We start from the raw sequence: 17,274 nt of genomic DNA on the forward strand, positions 1-17,274 counted from the left end.
CTGGGAGTGTCTCGGCAGGACCCTGTGCGCTCTGGAGAGTTCTTCTTGGTGCGTGGTAGACCCAGGGGTCAAGAAGGCGCTGAGGGAGGGGAGGACTGCTGGAGCAGGCGCCTCTGCACCTGCCGGAGGGAAGGGTGTGGGCAGCACTGGGACGCGGGTCGTTGGCCCTGAGACGTGGGAAGGCACAGCTTTGTTTGAAGTTGAGCAAAAGGGAAGGAGAAGGAAGTCCTGTCCATCAGTAGTGGTTTAAGTATTTCCTGTGAAGGACAGAGGTAAATTCAACATTCATCAAGAGGATTCTGGTTTAAAATTCATCACAAATACAGTTTTGAGTCCCAGGAACCCTAACTCTCAACCAGTATATTTACTGGTTTGGGAACCTTGCTGTCTGACGGCACCTTCCGTGCGGTTGGCCGTTTACACTGGGTCTCACTTGCGAAGAGGGAGCGTGTGGTTCTTCTGCCCGTTACCTGATGTGGCGCCCAGTATGAGCAAGAAAACGAGCACAGCCTTGCTCTCCTGGAAGCTTCAGGGGAAAAGAATTTGCGTCTTAGAGACTAAATGGCTAGAAAGCTGCCATTCCTGAGAGCAAAGTGGGAAGAACATGGCTCACGTGGACAGGCGGTCCCAGCTCCCTCCCGGAAGAGCTGCGGGCACCCTGCTCCTTGCTTCAGGGCTTTGGGAGGTTCGAGCCCCGCGTGGATGTCCCGCAGTGGCCGGTGGCTGTACCCGGCATCACCCCTGCCCTTCCTGAAGAGCCCTTGGCCCGCGGCCCCGGGCCCAGGACGGTCAGGGTGCCTCCAGTCCTGGACCCAGCGCAGCGGCCTACGGTGGCGGAAGTGTCTGTGCGCCCAGCCGGCCCCGTGAGGCCACCGAGCCCCTGAGATGTCGCCCTAGCGACAGGGAACTAGATTTTTATTTTGTTGGTTTACTTCCATTTAAGTTTTAGTTAGTTAATATATAACTTCAGGAGTAGAATTCAGTTGAGTCCTCACTTCTGCCCAACACCCAGGGCTCATCAAGACAGGTGCCCTCCTTGGTCCCCATCGCCCGGCTAGCCCATGCCCCACCCCCTCCCGCCATCAACCCCGTTTGTCCTCTGTTGTGGAGAGTCTCTTGTGGTTTGGGGAACTGGATTTTTAGATTAATTTTAACTCATTTAAATTGCTTCACATGGCTACTGTAGTGAACAGTATGGCTCTCACCGAATGTTACTATCTTGTCAGCTGTCTGTAGGTTAGGAAGGTTCCTTTGAACTCGTGTGGAAATTGAAAACCTTGTGCTTGAGTTTGGGAATTGGGGTTTGGCAAGAATCTAAAAGGTCCTTGTAGATAATTTTTTGTCAAATGAATTTATGTGAATTTAGGACCCGCCCTTTGACAATCATTTATGTAGTAAGGAACTACCTCACAACAAAGGTCTTATAACAAAGTTGTATTGTGTTTAAGATGTAGAAGTAGGATCTGTTCGATTCACGTCGTCCGACAGTTGTGGAGCTTGGGTTCCGGTGAGTTCTACGGCGCCAGAAGCCAAGCTCGAGCCTGCAGATGAGCGGGCACATCGCGACCAGAGCCGGGCGCACGGCTTGCAGAGGCGGCCTCGTATTGAAAGTGGGACAGGCTGCCTGTTCCTGCAGGGGGTCCTAAGAGAGGGTCTAAATTTAGGTGTCTGTAATAGGCCCTCCCTAAACCTAGAACGCCTGAGGCGCTGCTGGGGTTTCTGGCGTCCCCACCACGAAGCCCAAAGCAGACTGGCTTCCTGATTACATGAATGGAAATGTGTTGTTGTTGAATTTTTTCACTGGCTTTGCTTACTTGAGCCTCATTTTTATTTTCTTCTTGCCAGGTGTCACATTTAAAAGACCTCTAGCACATGGACGAAAGTTACAGAGCCATCGCTCGAAGTAGTTGGAAAAGCTATACTTGCTAGCATTAGTTGGTCTTAGCTTCGCACCCCCCCTCCCTCCCGAGGTGGAGTTGTCTTCATCTTGGAAGTAAAAGTAATGCCTAGGAATCACCTTCATTTTCACAAAGTATGCCCTCTCTCATTTTTCACAAAACATACGGCCCTTTGGCCCCTGTTTAATGTTCCCATCTGTGACAGAAATGAGTATGATAAATCCTTTGCTCTCCACTTGACTCCACGAAAAGTGGATGCATCACGCGGTTGAGTTGTGGCAGTTCTGGTCTCACAGTCGGGAGGAGGACAGTCCCGCCCTGGGCCTCCCCTCACCCCGACACTTTGGTGGTCTACTGCCTCCTCGAAACCCCCACCAGGAGGTACACCTTGCTTGCACCCGCCGTGTCTGAAACAGACCTGCCCCCAGCCCCCCCTTCTCGGGGCGAGGGGTCCTCTCACATGTGTCCAGTCATTGGGCACTAACAGCCTTGTGTCCGGAAGACCCGATTCTCTTCGCCTGTCACTTCCTCTGCTGCCCACCCCACCCCAGCCCCTTCCCTGGGCACCTGCCAGCCCTCCTCCCACCTGCGCTTCTGGCTGGCCTCCCCCTCCCCCACCGTGAGTTCTGCTTATGGCAGAAAAGGGTCACACCTCGCTCCTCTCAGACAGCAGGGAGTCAGGCGTGTGGGCCAAACTCTGACCGGACAGGAGGGGCGTCGGTGGTATTTCTAGAGGAAAGGAAACCGCCCCCTTGGAGTCATAGGGACTTGACACGTTCCTGCTGCGTCCTCGGCACCACCGTTTGCCGCAGGAAGCAGCGTTCCCATTTTACGAACAGGTAACCTTGGGTTTCTAGGCGTTTAGTAACAGCCACATCTGTCCTGTGGCGAGGCGAGGATTCCCGTCCAGATCTCTCTGTATGCAAAGTGCTTTCTATGAGGGAGCAGTTGCCCTGAAAGGAGAATAGGGGAGGAAACGCTGGGGAATAGCGCCTCAGGACTCTAGGCTGCTTCTCTCTACGCGCTTGTCCTGCTACTTCCCTGGTGATTAGCACCCAAGCCCTTAATGCAAAGTTCCTGTCTGTTTGTGCGGCGAGGCCGGGAAGGCCCTGGGGGGACACTGTCCCTCTTTTACAGCCTCTCAGCACAGATTTCGGCAGAGCTGAAAGGATCAGCCAGGGGAGTTACAAAGGGAGGTGGTTAGAAAAATAAATGGAAAGTATAGTAAATGAAAAATGTAATAAAAGATAGTGAATGAATACATGAAAAACATAATAAATGAAAATGTAATAAAAGCAAGTGGGTTGTATGAATTAACTGAGTAAGTGGAACCAGGAAACGGTATGTTGAGAGAGAGTTTTTATAAGGATGCAGTGAACATAATAACAATAACAGTGAAAAGAATGGGGACCGAAGCCAATTTTGGGTTTAGCAAGGAGTTTGTTGGTTTAGGTGCTAAGTAGTAGTCAGATTATAGAATAGGGGATTGAAATGTTTGGATAGGGGATCAGCCACGTAAATGCTGCATGATTTCCGTAGTTTTGTTTATAATGACAGCTAACTTAAAATTACGGAGAAAGAAGTCACCCCTTTCGTATTATCTTTTAATATTTTCCATTTAGCTTTCCTTATGTAATTCTGAAAAGATACCACCGTGTCAGTGTTTTCCTTCTTGATCCTTTTATACCCTCTACCTGTCTCCCGACAGGCGGTACGGTCTGCAGAGGTGCGATTTTGTGTGGCACATGAGGGCCATCTAGTGGCCAAAGATCCCGGTGCCCTTGGCACCAAAGGGACTGTGGAAAAGGAGAGTGATCAAGTCTTTCTGGTCTGTTTTCTCGGCCAGAGCGCTTTGAGGCTCGAGATAGGCGATAGTAATGACCAGTTCTGCAGCCTGATCTACAGAAAGTCACGGGGCCTTCTAGCATCTCCACACATTTAGCCTTCTGACATTAGACAGATCACCTGATTTCTTGACTTCGGTTTCCTGTGTGGAACACAGGTGATAAAATGTGGTTAGCCAAACAAGTCCCTTCATCAGAAATGGTTTACTTAAACAAACTAGTCGCCTTTTAGGATTACTCCAAGGAATGTTTTTTAAACTTCCATGGTTTATCCCAGACCTTTTCCTACTCTGGCCAGTCGGCTTTCTCTGCAACTCTGTCCCCCAGTTGAAACTGGCGTTTGCGAGGCTGACCCTTCCGGCAGCATGTTCCTACACCGTGCTCGCCGAGAGGCACTGTGTGTACAAGTCTTGTCAACAGTGAGGGGTAAAAGGGAAAGAGACGTTCTGCTGAAACCAACTTGTACTGGTATTTTCTACTCACGTCCAGAGAATGATTTGTCCCACCCCTTCCATGACTGTGCTGGTAAATGGGAGCTTTGTTCTATTTCCTTCCTTCCTGAATGCTATATGGAAGGACAAAGAATTTAAATCGCTTTTATGTTCTTGCAACAATGTCATTATATTAATTGATTTGGTGGTGTTATTTGTTAATACACTTCTTTTTATATTTCAGAAAAGATGTTGGTTTGAAGCGATTTTTTCCTAGGAGTTTACTGGATTCTGTCAAGGTAATTGGAATCTGTTTTATTGTAATCGGATGACCATGTTATATAAATACCTCCCCCGTGGTGTATGGTTTTTTCCCCCTGGGTGTAAAAGTTACAACGCAAAAAAGCTAATCGTTATTTTGCTAATATTAATGGCAAGTAGATTTTTGTAGGCACAGCTTTCTCCCACAAAGCCACTGTTTCACTTCTTGATCATGTGTGACACTTGATTATGTGTGTACTTAGCTAAGTACAAGACTAAGAAAGCTGCACGCACGGTAGGCTTTGTCACCTCGGCCTGTCTGGTCTCGGGTGCCATGGCACACGAGAGCAAAGAAGAGGTGTGTAGAAGAACCACAGCGGTAGCTGAATGCTGTGTGTCTGCGCACGCCGTGCCCACGTAAGTGCCCTGTGGAGGCCTGTCCTCTCTTGCTTTGACCCCGTGGACACCCCTCCTCATCAGTAACTTCTGCACAGCGCCATCTTCTCTCCCTCCCTGCTGTGGGAACGTCAGGGGAGGGACACCTGGGGCCCGTGAGGTGTGGTTTCCCGCCAATCCAGAGCGTGTGCCGGGACGGTCAAGTGCGGGGGCCGGACTTTGGGTCAGAACAGAGTCCCGCCCGTGGGAGCTGTGCCATTTACAAGGCCCGTGGTCTTGGGCCTGTTTCTTATTTCCTCGATGAAGAAAATAGTCTTTTGGGGGGGGGGGTGTGAATATTTAATAGGTTCACGTGTGGATGTTACCACGGTACCCGTAACGAGGCAGTGTATCAAGGTGGCTGTTCGTGCTCTTTCTATCACAGAGGTGGTGTTCTGTACCAGAATAGTCACGCGGAAGACCACACGAGCAGGATAAGACGTGTGCTATAGGAGAAGGTAGCATACTGGTCCAGAAACCTGGCTGTGCAGCCAAACGGCCCTGGTGAAAATTCTGACTTCATCACCGTGAATTGCATGGGATGTTGGCCACGTTACTTAACCTTACCGTGTTTCCGTTTCCACATCTGTAAAGTGGGGACCAAACCACTTTCTAACACGTGGGCTTCGTACGAGGATGAATGGATTCATAAGTATAAAGTCTGAGGACAGTGAACACAGAGCTCACTAGGTGTTCTCTGGTGTGAGGAGGGAAGGAGCACGGAGCCTCTCACTCATGCCGATAAAATGCCGAGTCAGCAGTCTATTGCAGTAATCGTTTCTGCCCAAGGGTTTCTTGGCCCTTGTGCTGTTACTGTCTGTTCTTTATGTATAGTCGACCATGTCCCATTGCCTGTCATTGGGTCATGGTGTTGGTGCAATTTACCAAATGCAGTCTGTGACGAAGGCCCCGTGTCCAGGCATCCAGGGTCTGCTTGTTCTTGGTCTCATCGAGAGCAGGACTACAGGCACTAGTCCTCGGTCTCCCCGAGTCTGTCTGCTCAGCCTCACGTGGGAGGTGGTCATGCCCCCCCCAACCCCCACCCCGCCGTCACACAGCTTCTGGAGAATCTTACGGGAAGCAGATACAGAGGTGTTAGTTTTAAAGTATAAGGTACTTGATACGAATGTAACGAGACACAGTTGAGAGAGGGAAGTATATTCTTCTGTAATGTTTCAGCCTCTCTGGTTTCTAGTGTTGCCGTCCTGCTCTTTCATTTGCATTCCCATTTCCTGATCTACTCCCCACACGCTGGAGTGAATTGTCGGGGTACCAGCTCTCTCAGCATACTCCGAGCAGGTGATAAGGGCCAGGTACAGAGATGGGTGGGACAGGCAGCTCGCAGACCTGGCATGAGCTAGGTGGCTGTTGTGGGGAGGGGTGCGGTCCGAGACGAAGAGCTTTAAGGAAGTCCGGCATAGCGGGAGGGGTTGGAGGCGAGATCCGGGGTGTTTGGAGGTACCCGAGAGCGACAGGGTTGTGTCCTTCTGGAGGGTTTTGAGGTGCGGGCCGTCCGTACTCCCGGGGTTGCGGGACGGCGTGACCTGGAGAGTCGCACCGTGGCTCCAAGAAGGCCTTGGACAATCCTCGAGTGGAAGGGATGCCTCTGTGCATGGATCCGCATTCGTGGGTGGGGTGGGAGGAGGCGTTCACACGAGTAAAAGGCACAATTCTGTAGTGAGTTCACGTCACTGAACGGACAAGCATAGTAGCCAACGTGAATGGAAAAGCAGGAAAATATGTGAAAGTAGCTGGACCACGGCCACAGTGTCCTGAGTGGTGCTCAGGTGTGAGCCCCGTGGCGGCCTCAGAGTCACTGCAGTCTTTTTCGTGCTTCGTGTGGACAGGTATGACTGCTGTTGTGTGGGAATCCAAGAAGGTACCCTGGGGCAAGCGTAGCCGAGTGGACCCATGGTGCCCCCTGCCCACCCCCCCCCCCCCACTCCCCTGGCCCCGCGGCCGGCTCTCCCAGACCGGGCCTTCTGCGCCCTATCGCGGTCTCCTCGCACCACAGGTACAGGCCGGGGACCGCTCTCCTCTCTCAGGACCCTGCTCAGGACCTTGGTCGTTACTTTCTCAGGCTCACATTCACGGGGATTTCCTTGTCCGCGTTGGGTCGGCCTGCCTCCGCTGTATTTCAGATCCACCAGGGCACGGATAGCGCCTGCCGCGTCCCCAACGCTGTGTTTGCAGTCGTGCCCGGCGATCGGTGACGTAGATGACGCAGTGGACAGCATCAAGAGCGGCTGACGGGGGGAGAGTTAGCGGGGGGCCCTCTGGAGGGGGCACCATGGAAGGAAGGGGTCAGGCTAGGGGTCAGGCCTGCTTAGGAGAGCAGCCCTGGGAGCCCGCTCCCCCGACAGCACTCGCCCCTCCAGGCCTCTTCCAGGTCGTCCCCCGGGTCCGTGCCGACCGGCCTCCCTGTCCTGACACTGCTGCCGACTCGGGTGGGCTTTTCTGGCCACCCCGAGCTCCCCCAGACGGCAAGCGGCCACCTGTGTGGGGCGGGGCGGGGCGCAGCAGCTTTCTGGGGGCTGCGGGCGTGATGGCTGTGCAGAGTGCAGAATGGGAGCCCGGACAACAGGGTGGAAGCAGGCAGAGGTGGGGCGGGTGAGGGACTGCCACGCCAGCAGAAAGGGAGGCACTGACCTTGGGGAACATGAGAAAACCTTCCCTGGACAGCTGTGATTTGAGAAGCTCAGTTGCTGCTGATGTTCCTGCAAGTAGGAGACAATAGGATTTGTACCTACTGCTTGGTGTCGGTGTAGATTCATCTAGAGGGTCTCCCCAGAGTTCCAGTGAGAGAACCGAAGTACTTTTGTAAAACAGGTAAAGTCTGTTTGGTTTCTTAAGTAGCTGAATCGGTAGTTCATTCCCATAGGCCAGCACTTCTTCACCCCGTGCGTGAGTTTGTCCAGCCGTGCCCTGCTTGCTGCCCGAGTCCGCGGAGCCACTCTCAGCACACGCCCGGGTGGCGGTGACAGCTGTAGGACAGAGCGCGCTGTGTTCAGACCGTTCCTCCTTCAAAACTGTTGCCAGTGAAACTTCGGCTAACGAGAGATTCGTAACCGCTTCTCGCTTCTCCCAGAACGGCCCTGCGGAAGGGCCAGATTCGTTCATGCTTGCTTCCCGGAAGGAGGCTAGGTCAGTCCATTTGCTTCTCCGAAGGCCGTTGCAGAGGCTCGCGTGCAAGGGCGGAGAGGCTGCCTTGTTGGGTTTGGTGGAGCTTAAATGAGCTGTGACAGGAGAGAGGAGGGGAGGTCTGCGCCTCGGTTCCCAAGAATGATTGACAAGGTACTGTAAGTCTCGGTCTCTTCGACCCTAGTCGTGCCAGAGACGCGTCTCTAAAAACACTGCACCGGGAAAATGAACAGGCAAACGCAGCCTGAGGAATGGTCTGCCAGGTTCTGATGATTACCCTTCAGAAGTGGCGAGAAGCTGTCACGGCTGGGGGACACTGAGGAGACACGAGTAAATGCAGTGTGAGGCTCAGGAACAGTAAGAGGCTGTTCGCGGGCAGCCCGGTGAGATCCAGGCAGGGTCTGAGGTTGAGAAAGGGGTGCCGGCGGGTGTCGTGTGACACGTCGACCCCGGGGGGCCGGGGGCCGTCGTTGCAGCCCTCGTGTAGATCTGAAATCCGGTAGCAGGTAGAATAGCCAAGTTCCGGTTGATTTGCATACAACTCCCAGTAGAAATCGCATTTCAGGAGGAGAAGAGCCGAGAGGCCAGGAGTTCACAGTCCTCCGAAGCAGCTGTACGCTTCCCGAGGAATAGAGAGCTTTCCTGGGGTACTGTCAGCAACACGGAGCTTCATCCTTAGCGAAAATGGTCCTTGCCCGCATTCCTGCGATTAGCAGGTGGCCACTGCAGGCTTAGCACCTTTGTGAAGCGCGGGAATGCCCAGCTTGGCGGTCATTCGGCCGTCATTCCTGGCGCCCGCAGGCCAGAAGGGGCAGGCGCACCGGGGAGAGCAGACTGACGGACGGGCGGACGGCCAAGATGTGGCATATCCCCCAGCCATAAAAAAGAAGGAAAGCTTGCCGTTCGCAACAACACGGATGGACTTCAGGGCATCATGCCACGTGAAATAAGTCAGAAAATGACAAACGCTGTCTGATTTCACTTACGCGTGGAATCTAGAGGCAAACAAATCACTGAGCCCGTAGATCCAGAGGGCACTTCGATGGCTGCCAGGGGAGGGGTGAAGGGGGTCAAAGACACGGCCTCCTGCTTATAAATAAGCCGTGGGGGTGTTGTGCACAGGTCACCATGGTTAATAGTACCGTAGCGCACGCGTGAAAGTTGCCAAGAGGGTGAATCTGAAAGGTTCTCATCACAAGAAAGCAAAACTGGGAATTGTGTGAGGAGACGGGCGTTCACTAGACTTACTGAGACGATCCTCTCATGGTGCGAACAACTTCCGCTTCCGAGTGTGAGGCCTCGCACGGGACTGAAAGAGCCGGGGGCTGATGCGTTTCCGCAGGTTCAGATGCAGGGAGGGGGAAACCTGTGACTCAGGCTGCCCTCTGCGTAGTTAGAACTCGCTGGTGTCTTCCCAGGCCCACGGCTGAGTGCTGGGGATGGAGCAGGAGCACAGGGCTGGTGGCTTCAGTCCCCTCGCAGAAGAGCACGTGCTCATCAGGACACACGTCATCCTCGGTCATCGTCGTTGTCATTGTCATCGGGGGGGGGGGGGGGGGCGTTGCTGAGTGCAAGGTCGGAAGACAGGGCTGCGTGCCTGATGTGGAAGGACAGAGAAGGGACAGGGCCCGGCCTCGCTTCTCCTCCTCCCTGATGCTGGCAGTCGAGGGACAAGCAGGATCGGGAGGGCTTGTGTCAGGGGTCAGTGAGACACTCAGGATCCACAGCGGCTGGGATTTGCCTGTTACATGTGGATTACTTTTTTATGACCAGCTTTGTGATGTCAGACAAACAAAAAAGGCTGCAAACCAGAGGGGTTGGGTTTGCTGGGACAGCCAGCCGCACTGAGGCTCGTGAGCACCCGTGTCCCCCCTCCCCCCAGCTTTTCAGTCTCTCTTCTGCCAAAGCTTTTGCCTGCAATTCTCAGTGCTGCATAGAAACTGAAGGATAACAGGATGGGACAGTGTCCTCACGCTTTCTTGCACCTGCCCATCCCTTTAAAACACCTGTTGGGCACCCAGCATGTGCGGCGTGCTGACTCTTGCTTTCCCGGCAGCGTGCAGAGGCCGGGGCGGCCGCGGGTCCCACCCAGAGCCCTGTCCTCGTGCCCCCACCCCCGCTGCTCGGCCCGGACGGCCTCCGCGAGGGGCGGCGACGTCCTCGACAGGACGCACTCGCGCCAGGCTGCCTGGGCTTCAGCCCTGGCTCTGCCGTGCAGCTCTTTGTTGCGTCTGTGCCTCCGTTTCCTCATTGGTAAGATGGGGCTGGTGAGAGAACTTCTCCCTGAGGGCGCTGCAGAGACGCAGGGAGGCTCGACCCCAGAGAGCAGCTGTGTCCCCCGAGCCTCCCTGAGTGGCCCGTGGTGAGACGACTCCCGACGGCCGCCGCCCCGCGAGCTGAACCTGCTCTGCCCACCCACTGTGCTCTTCCCCTCGGACCCCCTGGGCCGAGAGGCCTCGCAGGCTCCGTACTTGCGTGGTTCGATGATGCAGCGTCTTGGAGGCCCCAGGGTTGAAGGTGCAGCGTGAGGTGATCCAGTCCGTGTTTTCAAAAGAGTGCGTGGCGATGTGTGTAGGTGCCCACGGGAGGCGAGAGTGGGGCTCCTGTGTTGGAGAGCATTAGAGAACTCGATACGGTTTCCGGAAAAGCGCTGCAGGACTTGGGGGTGTAGTCGATTTGAGGGGTTAGGGAAAAGAGGTCACGGCTGCCACCTAGGGCTTTGTCTCGAAGCATCTGGGAGACTGGCCTGGGGTGCAGTAAGGTCCTGAGTTCTCTCAGTGGCCGTCAGCTTGCAGGTGTCTGGGACGTCCAGCGGGGCCTCGGGTGGGCCGGGGGTGTGTGTGAGTCTGATGCTCAGGAGGAGACTTTAGTGGCTTGTTTCTTTCTTTTTCTTTTTCTTTTTCTTTTTCTTTTTCTTTTTCTTTTTCTTTTTTTCTTTTCTTTTTTTCTTAGAGTGCACGTGTGCAAGTAGGGGAGGGTCAGAGAGAGAGAATCTTAAGCAGGTGCTCAGCACAGAGCCTGACGCAGGGCTTGATCTCACAACTCTGAGATCATGATCTGAACAGAAATTAAGGCTCAGACGCTCAACCGAGTGAGCCACCGAGGCTCCAGCATTTGCTCAGCTTTAAAGAGCGACTTCTGTGTCTGCTGCTTCAGAGAGGGACACCATTTGGGTGATTGCGTTTTGAAAGCATCACACGAATGACCGGGTGGAAACGTAGAGCGTCGTCCGTCGTTTATAAAGTCGTGGTTTGTTGGGAACGGCCTACAAGGCACGGAAATGCCCTCTTTTCCGGGCCTCTTTGACGCGGTTTTAGTCACCGCACGTCATTACTTGTCTGAGTGCAGGTATTCCTCTTAGAGGCACGAATGACTAGAACGGCTTTTTGTTAATGTTAATAAAAATGAGTTGTCCCTGCTTCTGGTCCCCATGCTCTTTGGACAGCCGTCGTTTGCGGCAGCCACCCTGTCCTAGATTGGCGTGCCCTGCACTTGCGGGAAGAGTTGGAAAGCTTTCTGGGGCTTTCTGTGCACTGGCTTCCTCCTTCGACAGGCACGTGGACGCACTGAAGCAGCCCGCCCTCCCCAGGCCGTTGAAATCTCCCGCTTACGTGCCGGGGACTGAAGTGTCCTCAGTTTACGAGACAGACCAGGATTGACTTCTGTCTCATCTGTGTGAGGGTTGTGACGCCAGAGTCGTGCCCTCACTCGTTCTGAAGCACACAATTGGGTTTCGCTGTGGGCCGTACTCCTTCCTCCATACTCTTCGGGAATGACGAGGCCACTCGGGCCCGCTTCTCGCTCACGAAGATCTTACCCAATTGCCACGTTTGAAAGTAAATTCAAGGTGAGGTGGGACCCAGCGCACATGGTGCTGGCTCCTCCCTGCTGCCGCCTCGTGGTGTCTCCGAGGACGAGGTGCGTGAGCCCGCCTCACAGCCCCGTCCACCTCCACCGTGTCACCTGCCTGACTTCCCTCACCTCCAAGAGTAGCTGCTTGGCAGGGCCACCGGGCAGACTGGGGGTCCGTTTGCACGGCCAGGTCTGGTACCATTTCTGTTGACCAGCACCTGACAGCCCCGTGCCCCTAGCACCCCACCCGTGCTGGCGTGGGCGGAGATCAGAACGCTTTTCTTCTCTCCGCTGAACGCCGAGTTTCTCGAGGGCAAGGCATCCGTGCCGACTCTTCAGTGCTTCCCAAGTGCCAAGCACAGAATAGAATTTCCTTAGTGGATTCGTTCTGGGTCCAGAGTAGAGCGGACCTCCTTGTCAGGGACTGGCTTGCTTCAGGAAACTCGCAGGACGCTGTGTTGCTCATTTATAACGAGGAAAATGCCTTGCAAGTAGGTGCGGACAGTACCCAGGTCTCCTTGGCCAGCGTACTCGCTCCCGGGGGACAGTTGGACCTAATAGGCCACGAGAACGTTTGCAAAGCCCGAGTCAGAACAACTATTAAATGCTATCTTAGCCCGTGATAAGAGTGGCCTTTTCAGCCCCTTGGCCCGTGGCCGGTGCTTAGGTGGGCGTTCCCAAAGACGCGCTTCCCAGACCTCTCTCGACCAAGCACCCGAGGCTAACCGGTCGGTCATTTTCTGTGTGAACACCTGGTGGCCCGTTTTACTTCTCTCGAGTTTAGATTATGTGATCTAAGTTACAGTCAGCTGTTGGCCCACCCTGGCTGCAGCCTCCACTGGGTCTGTGGGAGCCGCCCGTACATATGTCAGCTGGAGACTCTGACCGTGCTGTCCCCAGCCCTGCCCTCTCCTGAGCGCCACATCTGTATCCAGCTGTCTGCTTGATGGTTCTGGTCCAAAGACTGAAGGATCACACACACGTCCCGAATCGGCGTGACTTTATTTTCACCACACCTGCCCCTTCTGCTTGTCCATTTGTCCCGTCCACAAACCTTGTCATGCTCGATTGCCCGTTTCCCTCCCGTCCCACCCGCGGTCGTCCGAGCGTCCCAAAGGTGCCCCACCCTCTCCTTTAGCACCACCTCAGGGTCTGTGTCCCTGGTGTTTCTGGGGTGGCCTGTTCTGGGAACCTGGCTGGTCTTTCTGCTTCTCACAGCCTCCCCCAGGCCTCCTGTGCCAGAGCTGAGCGAGCCTTTACAATGAAGGTCATGTGCCATAGGTCATCGTCCAGCACCCGCTCCTCTGGTTCTCGGCACCTGTCCTCCACCTGCCTCGGTCTCCCACGCTGTTGTCTTCACCCCGTAACCTCAGCCGCTGTGACTGTGTCTTACTCTTTGACCGCAGCTGTCACTGTCCCCTCGCTCTCTGCAGGTGCAGCAACCCTTTGAGCACGCGGGGACCTTCAGCCGCTGCAGGCAGGCTGTCACCTGTGTGTGTCACTCCCTGGCGGTCCACCTCCTGGCAGCTCCCAACGTGCTGGGGGGGGGGGGGGGCACGCTGAAGTCTGCGGCCCTTCACTCCCCTCCGCCCCCGTCACGGCCTTCTCCGCCTGCTGGCTCTGCTTCCTGTCTGAGTGCCTCTCACGCGGCTTTCAGCTGGGCTCCTGCTCCCCTCCCAGACCCCCACCTGCCAGCCTGCTTCTCCCACAGGCTCACCGTCTCAGTTCGTGGGAACTCTTGTCTCTTGGTGCACCTTGTTGGTTCCGATTTTCGGGATAAATCTACTTCACCCCTCTCCTGCTGCTGCCCTTGTGTCCACTCTGCTAGCCTCTTGCCTAGATGGCTTGGAGCATCCTGCCTCGTCTCTCCTGCTTCTTCTTCGTGCTGTTCACAGCGCGGCAGCACCTGCGTCAGATCACACCGGTCTGCGCGGCGCGCCCAAGGACCCTGTCTGTCCCCACGGTGAAAGCCGAGCACTCGCTGAGGCTGTCTTCTCCTCGCCGTCGTTCTCAGACCTTACCGTGTGTCCTTTGCCCACTGGCCTCCCCGGGCTTCCTCCGACACCACGGACGGTGGGCTTGCTGCCCGGAGGGCCCTTCCTGCCACTGTCCAGCTGCTCATGGTGCATAAGTAGAAGAGTGAGATGTGCGAAGCCTGAAAGGTCAGCTGTGGTCCCGCCACACAGAGAAGGGTGTATGTGGTCTGTCTTCTCTGTGCTGGTACGTGTGCACCTGTGCTCACACATGACTGAGTCCCATCCCCATGCTCCCCTTTAAAAGGCATCTGTCCCTGACATACAGATCATTTCGCCATATTATCTCGTGTAACACCGTGATACGGATTTTAACATCAGTAAATTAGTTCTGCACAATAGTCTTTTTTTTTTTTTTTTAATGTTTGTTTTTGAGAGAAGAGAGACAGAGCATGAGCAGGAGAGGGACAGAGAGAGAATCCGAAGCAGGCTCCAGGCTCTGAGCTGTCAGCACAGAACTCGACACAGGGCTTAAACTTGCTGACCACGAGATCACGACCTGAGGTGAAGTTGGACACTTAACCAGCTGAGCCACCCAGGCGCCCCTGCACAACAGCCCCTCAGGGCTGCATACAGTGTGGACAGACACGTGCAGACGCTTGTAACCCACCTGTTACTAGGCACACTTGCGCACCGAGCCTCCTTGTTGCTGAATCTTTGTGTAGTTCTTGAATCGTTTCTCAAGAGCCATGCCTTGGAATTTTAATTTCTGGATCCAGAGTTGGGTGTCTTTTTTTAAGGTATTTGTGCTGCGAAATTGCCCTTCACCAACCTCGTATCGACGTACCCTCCTAACAGTGGGGCGTGTGAGTCCTTTATACCTAATCCTTGGCCAGCTTCCTTCCCTTCATGCACGTAGATAGTATGCACCTATCCTGCCCAACTTTTTACCACATGTTCTAGTAAGCAAATTATTGCTTTACAGATTTCTGTTGAAGAAGTAAGACTTGGAACCCTGAACCGTGTGCTTAAAAAGGGTTAGGATGCTATATCCTACACGACCTGTACTTTATTGCAGCTAGTTAAAAAAAAAATGAAGCTTTGACAAGTGATGATGTCTCCTAGTAATGCGAACACAGGTGGTCGTGGGTGGTGGGAGGAAAGATCTGTGCTGTTAGTTCTTACTGCTCTAAGATGATTCTTGTAATTGTATCATACAGGCCAAAACACTAAGAAAACTGATCCAGCAGACGTTTAGACAGTTCGCCAACCTGAACAGAGAAGAGAGCATTCTGAAATTCTTTGAGATCCTCTCCCCAGTGTACCGATTTGATAAAGAGTGCTTCAAGTGTGCCCTCGGTGTGAGTATGGGGACATGGGGGGGTGTGAGTGCGGGGCAGAGGATAGTGGACGAGGTGTGGGTTCTCCTTTTGTTTCTTATCCACGGGCATCTAAATTTCTGATTGAAATCTGAAATGTCACATTTTTACACCACGAGAATATTTGTCGTTTTCAGTGAGAAAAATGCAAAAAAGAAAATATATCAATGTAAAAATGAAATCCTCTTTTTAAAAAGCATGCCTGTGTTGATAATTAGAATTTTTTATTCCAGCCCAGGGATTGGTTAACTGTTGTCTAGGGGTGAGTTTACTATTCAAATAATCTTTCCAAAGAAATCAGTAGCTTCCCCCCATCTGACACTGGGTCGGGGAAGTTACAGACGTTTTGTACTGCCTGGTTGGACAGACGAATCACAAGCTGAGGTGCTGCCCACAGCCCCCGCTTTGGTCCTTTTAATGTGTCCACAGCCTTTCATCTGAAATCTCTCTTTTTTCTTCTGGTACCTTTGTCACCACCGGTTTCGCCTCCAAAAGTCAAGCTGGATTATTTCAGTGGAACTGGCGATCGGCCCAGAGGAAGGAATCAGTTACCTCACGGACAAGGGCTGCAGCGTAAGTCTGGGCTGGCGCGTCCTGGCATGCCGTGTGCACGCACGCACTGCTCGCGTGGGACCTCACTGAGCTCTCTGCTCCCACACCCCCAGAGGGGCCTCTGTCCTGAGTTCTGCCTCAGTGGTTAAGTATTCAGTAAGTGCTGCTGGGTCAGCCAGATACTCACAGAGAAAAAGCAGTGAACTCTGACCCCCTGTCGGCACACCATAGCAAAACCCATTCCGGATGGAGTGTGGATCTACACGTGAAAGAGAAACGATAAAAGTATTAGAAGAAAACATTGGGAATCTCTGTAAACCTGGGTAGGCAGAGTTCCTTAAACAGGACTTAAAAAGTGCTAACTCTAAAAGACAATTTTCATACAATAGACATTGAAATCAAGAACTTCTTTTTATCAAAAGATAGTAGAAAGGCAAGCCAAACATTAGCGTTAATACATTTGGCCATGGACCCTTAAATCCAAGGGAATGGTTGACAGAAAATCATTAAGTAAAGGGCAGATGACCCAAGAGGACACCCCCGTGGTCAGGGATTAAATGGAAAGGTGTTGAGCCTTCTGGTCATCACGTCCATTGCGTGTGGGACCACACGTGTCTTCTAGGGTGGCTCACATGAGGAAGAGCCATAATCACAAGTGTTGACAAAGTGTGGGCCACTGGAGCTTCCCATGCTGATAGCAAGTGACGGATGGCAGGAGCACATTGGTGTGGCCCCTTCAGGATGGTCTGTGGCATTATCCGTTGGGGGTTTTTAATTAAAAAAAAATTTTTTTAATGTTTATTTATTTTTGAGAGAGAGACAGACCCATAGAATTCAAAGCAGGCTCCAGACTCCGAGCTGTCAGCACAGAGCCCGATGCGGGGTGGGAACCCACAAACTGTGAGATCATGACCTGAGCTGAAGTCAGACACTTAACTGAGCCGTACAGGTGCCCCAGCATTATCTGTTTTTATTACTCACGGATTGTTTCAGTTGTAGCCTTTAGGTTTGACTGGTGGTCTCCTGTGTTTTCTTGACTATTTTCTTTGTCCTTTTTACATGTGAGTCTTCCTGTGGAATCCACAGGCGAGGTCACAGGTGGGGCCCCTAGTGTGCTCAAGGGGCAGGCTGTGGAGGACATGGCCACGTCCCCACGTTGACTCGCTCTCACGCCGGCCTCGTGGCTTTGGGGTCCTGCGCCATCGACATTGTGTCCCCTTGGTAGTAAAATGGCCATGATCATTTCAACTGCATAATAGGGTCAGCAAGAGAATTAAATACTTACATGGATTTGGAGTGTTTAGGTCATGGCCTCGCACCGCGAATCCCTTAGAAATTTGGGTGTCGTCACTGGTAGGTGGCTGGTTATTGCTGGCCCTGGTGCAGGCAGCAGCTGGCGGTGTCCTTGCGGTTTATCGGGTCGTGTCATCTGGTACCTCTTGCAGTGCCCGCCGGGCACCTCCGTCCCGCACCACTGGTCAGTCGTCTCCTTCTGGATCGACTCCACA

The 17,274-nt window shown here is 53.5% G+C and overlaps 1 protein-coding gene across 1 annotated transcript in view; it reads left to right on the forward strand.

The window, feature by feature from the left end:
* PTK2 (protein tyrosine kinase 2) overlaps positions 1–17,274 on the forward strand; it is a 241,902-nt gene that overhangs the window by 119,497 nt on the left and 105,131 nt on the right. The window contains 3 exon segments of the mRNA XM_030304586.1: positions 4,418–4,472; positions 15,056–15,196; positions 15,710–15,787. Of these exon segments, the coding sequence (XP_030160446.1) occupies positions 4,418–4,472; positions 15,056–15,196; positions 15,710–15,787 (274 nt within the window).

This window comes from Lynx canadensis, chromosome F2 (assembly GCF_007474595.2).
Source record: "Lynx canadensis isolate LIC74 chromosome F2, mLynCan4.pri.v2, whole genome shotgun sequence".
Taxonomy (NCBI): domain Eukaryota; kingdom Metazoa; phylum Chordata; class Mammalia; order Carnivora; family Felidae; genus Lynx; species Lynx canadensis.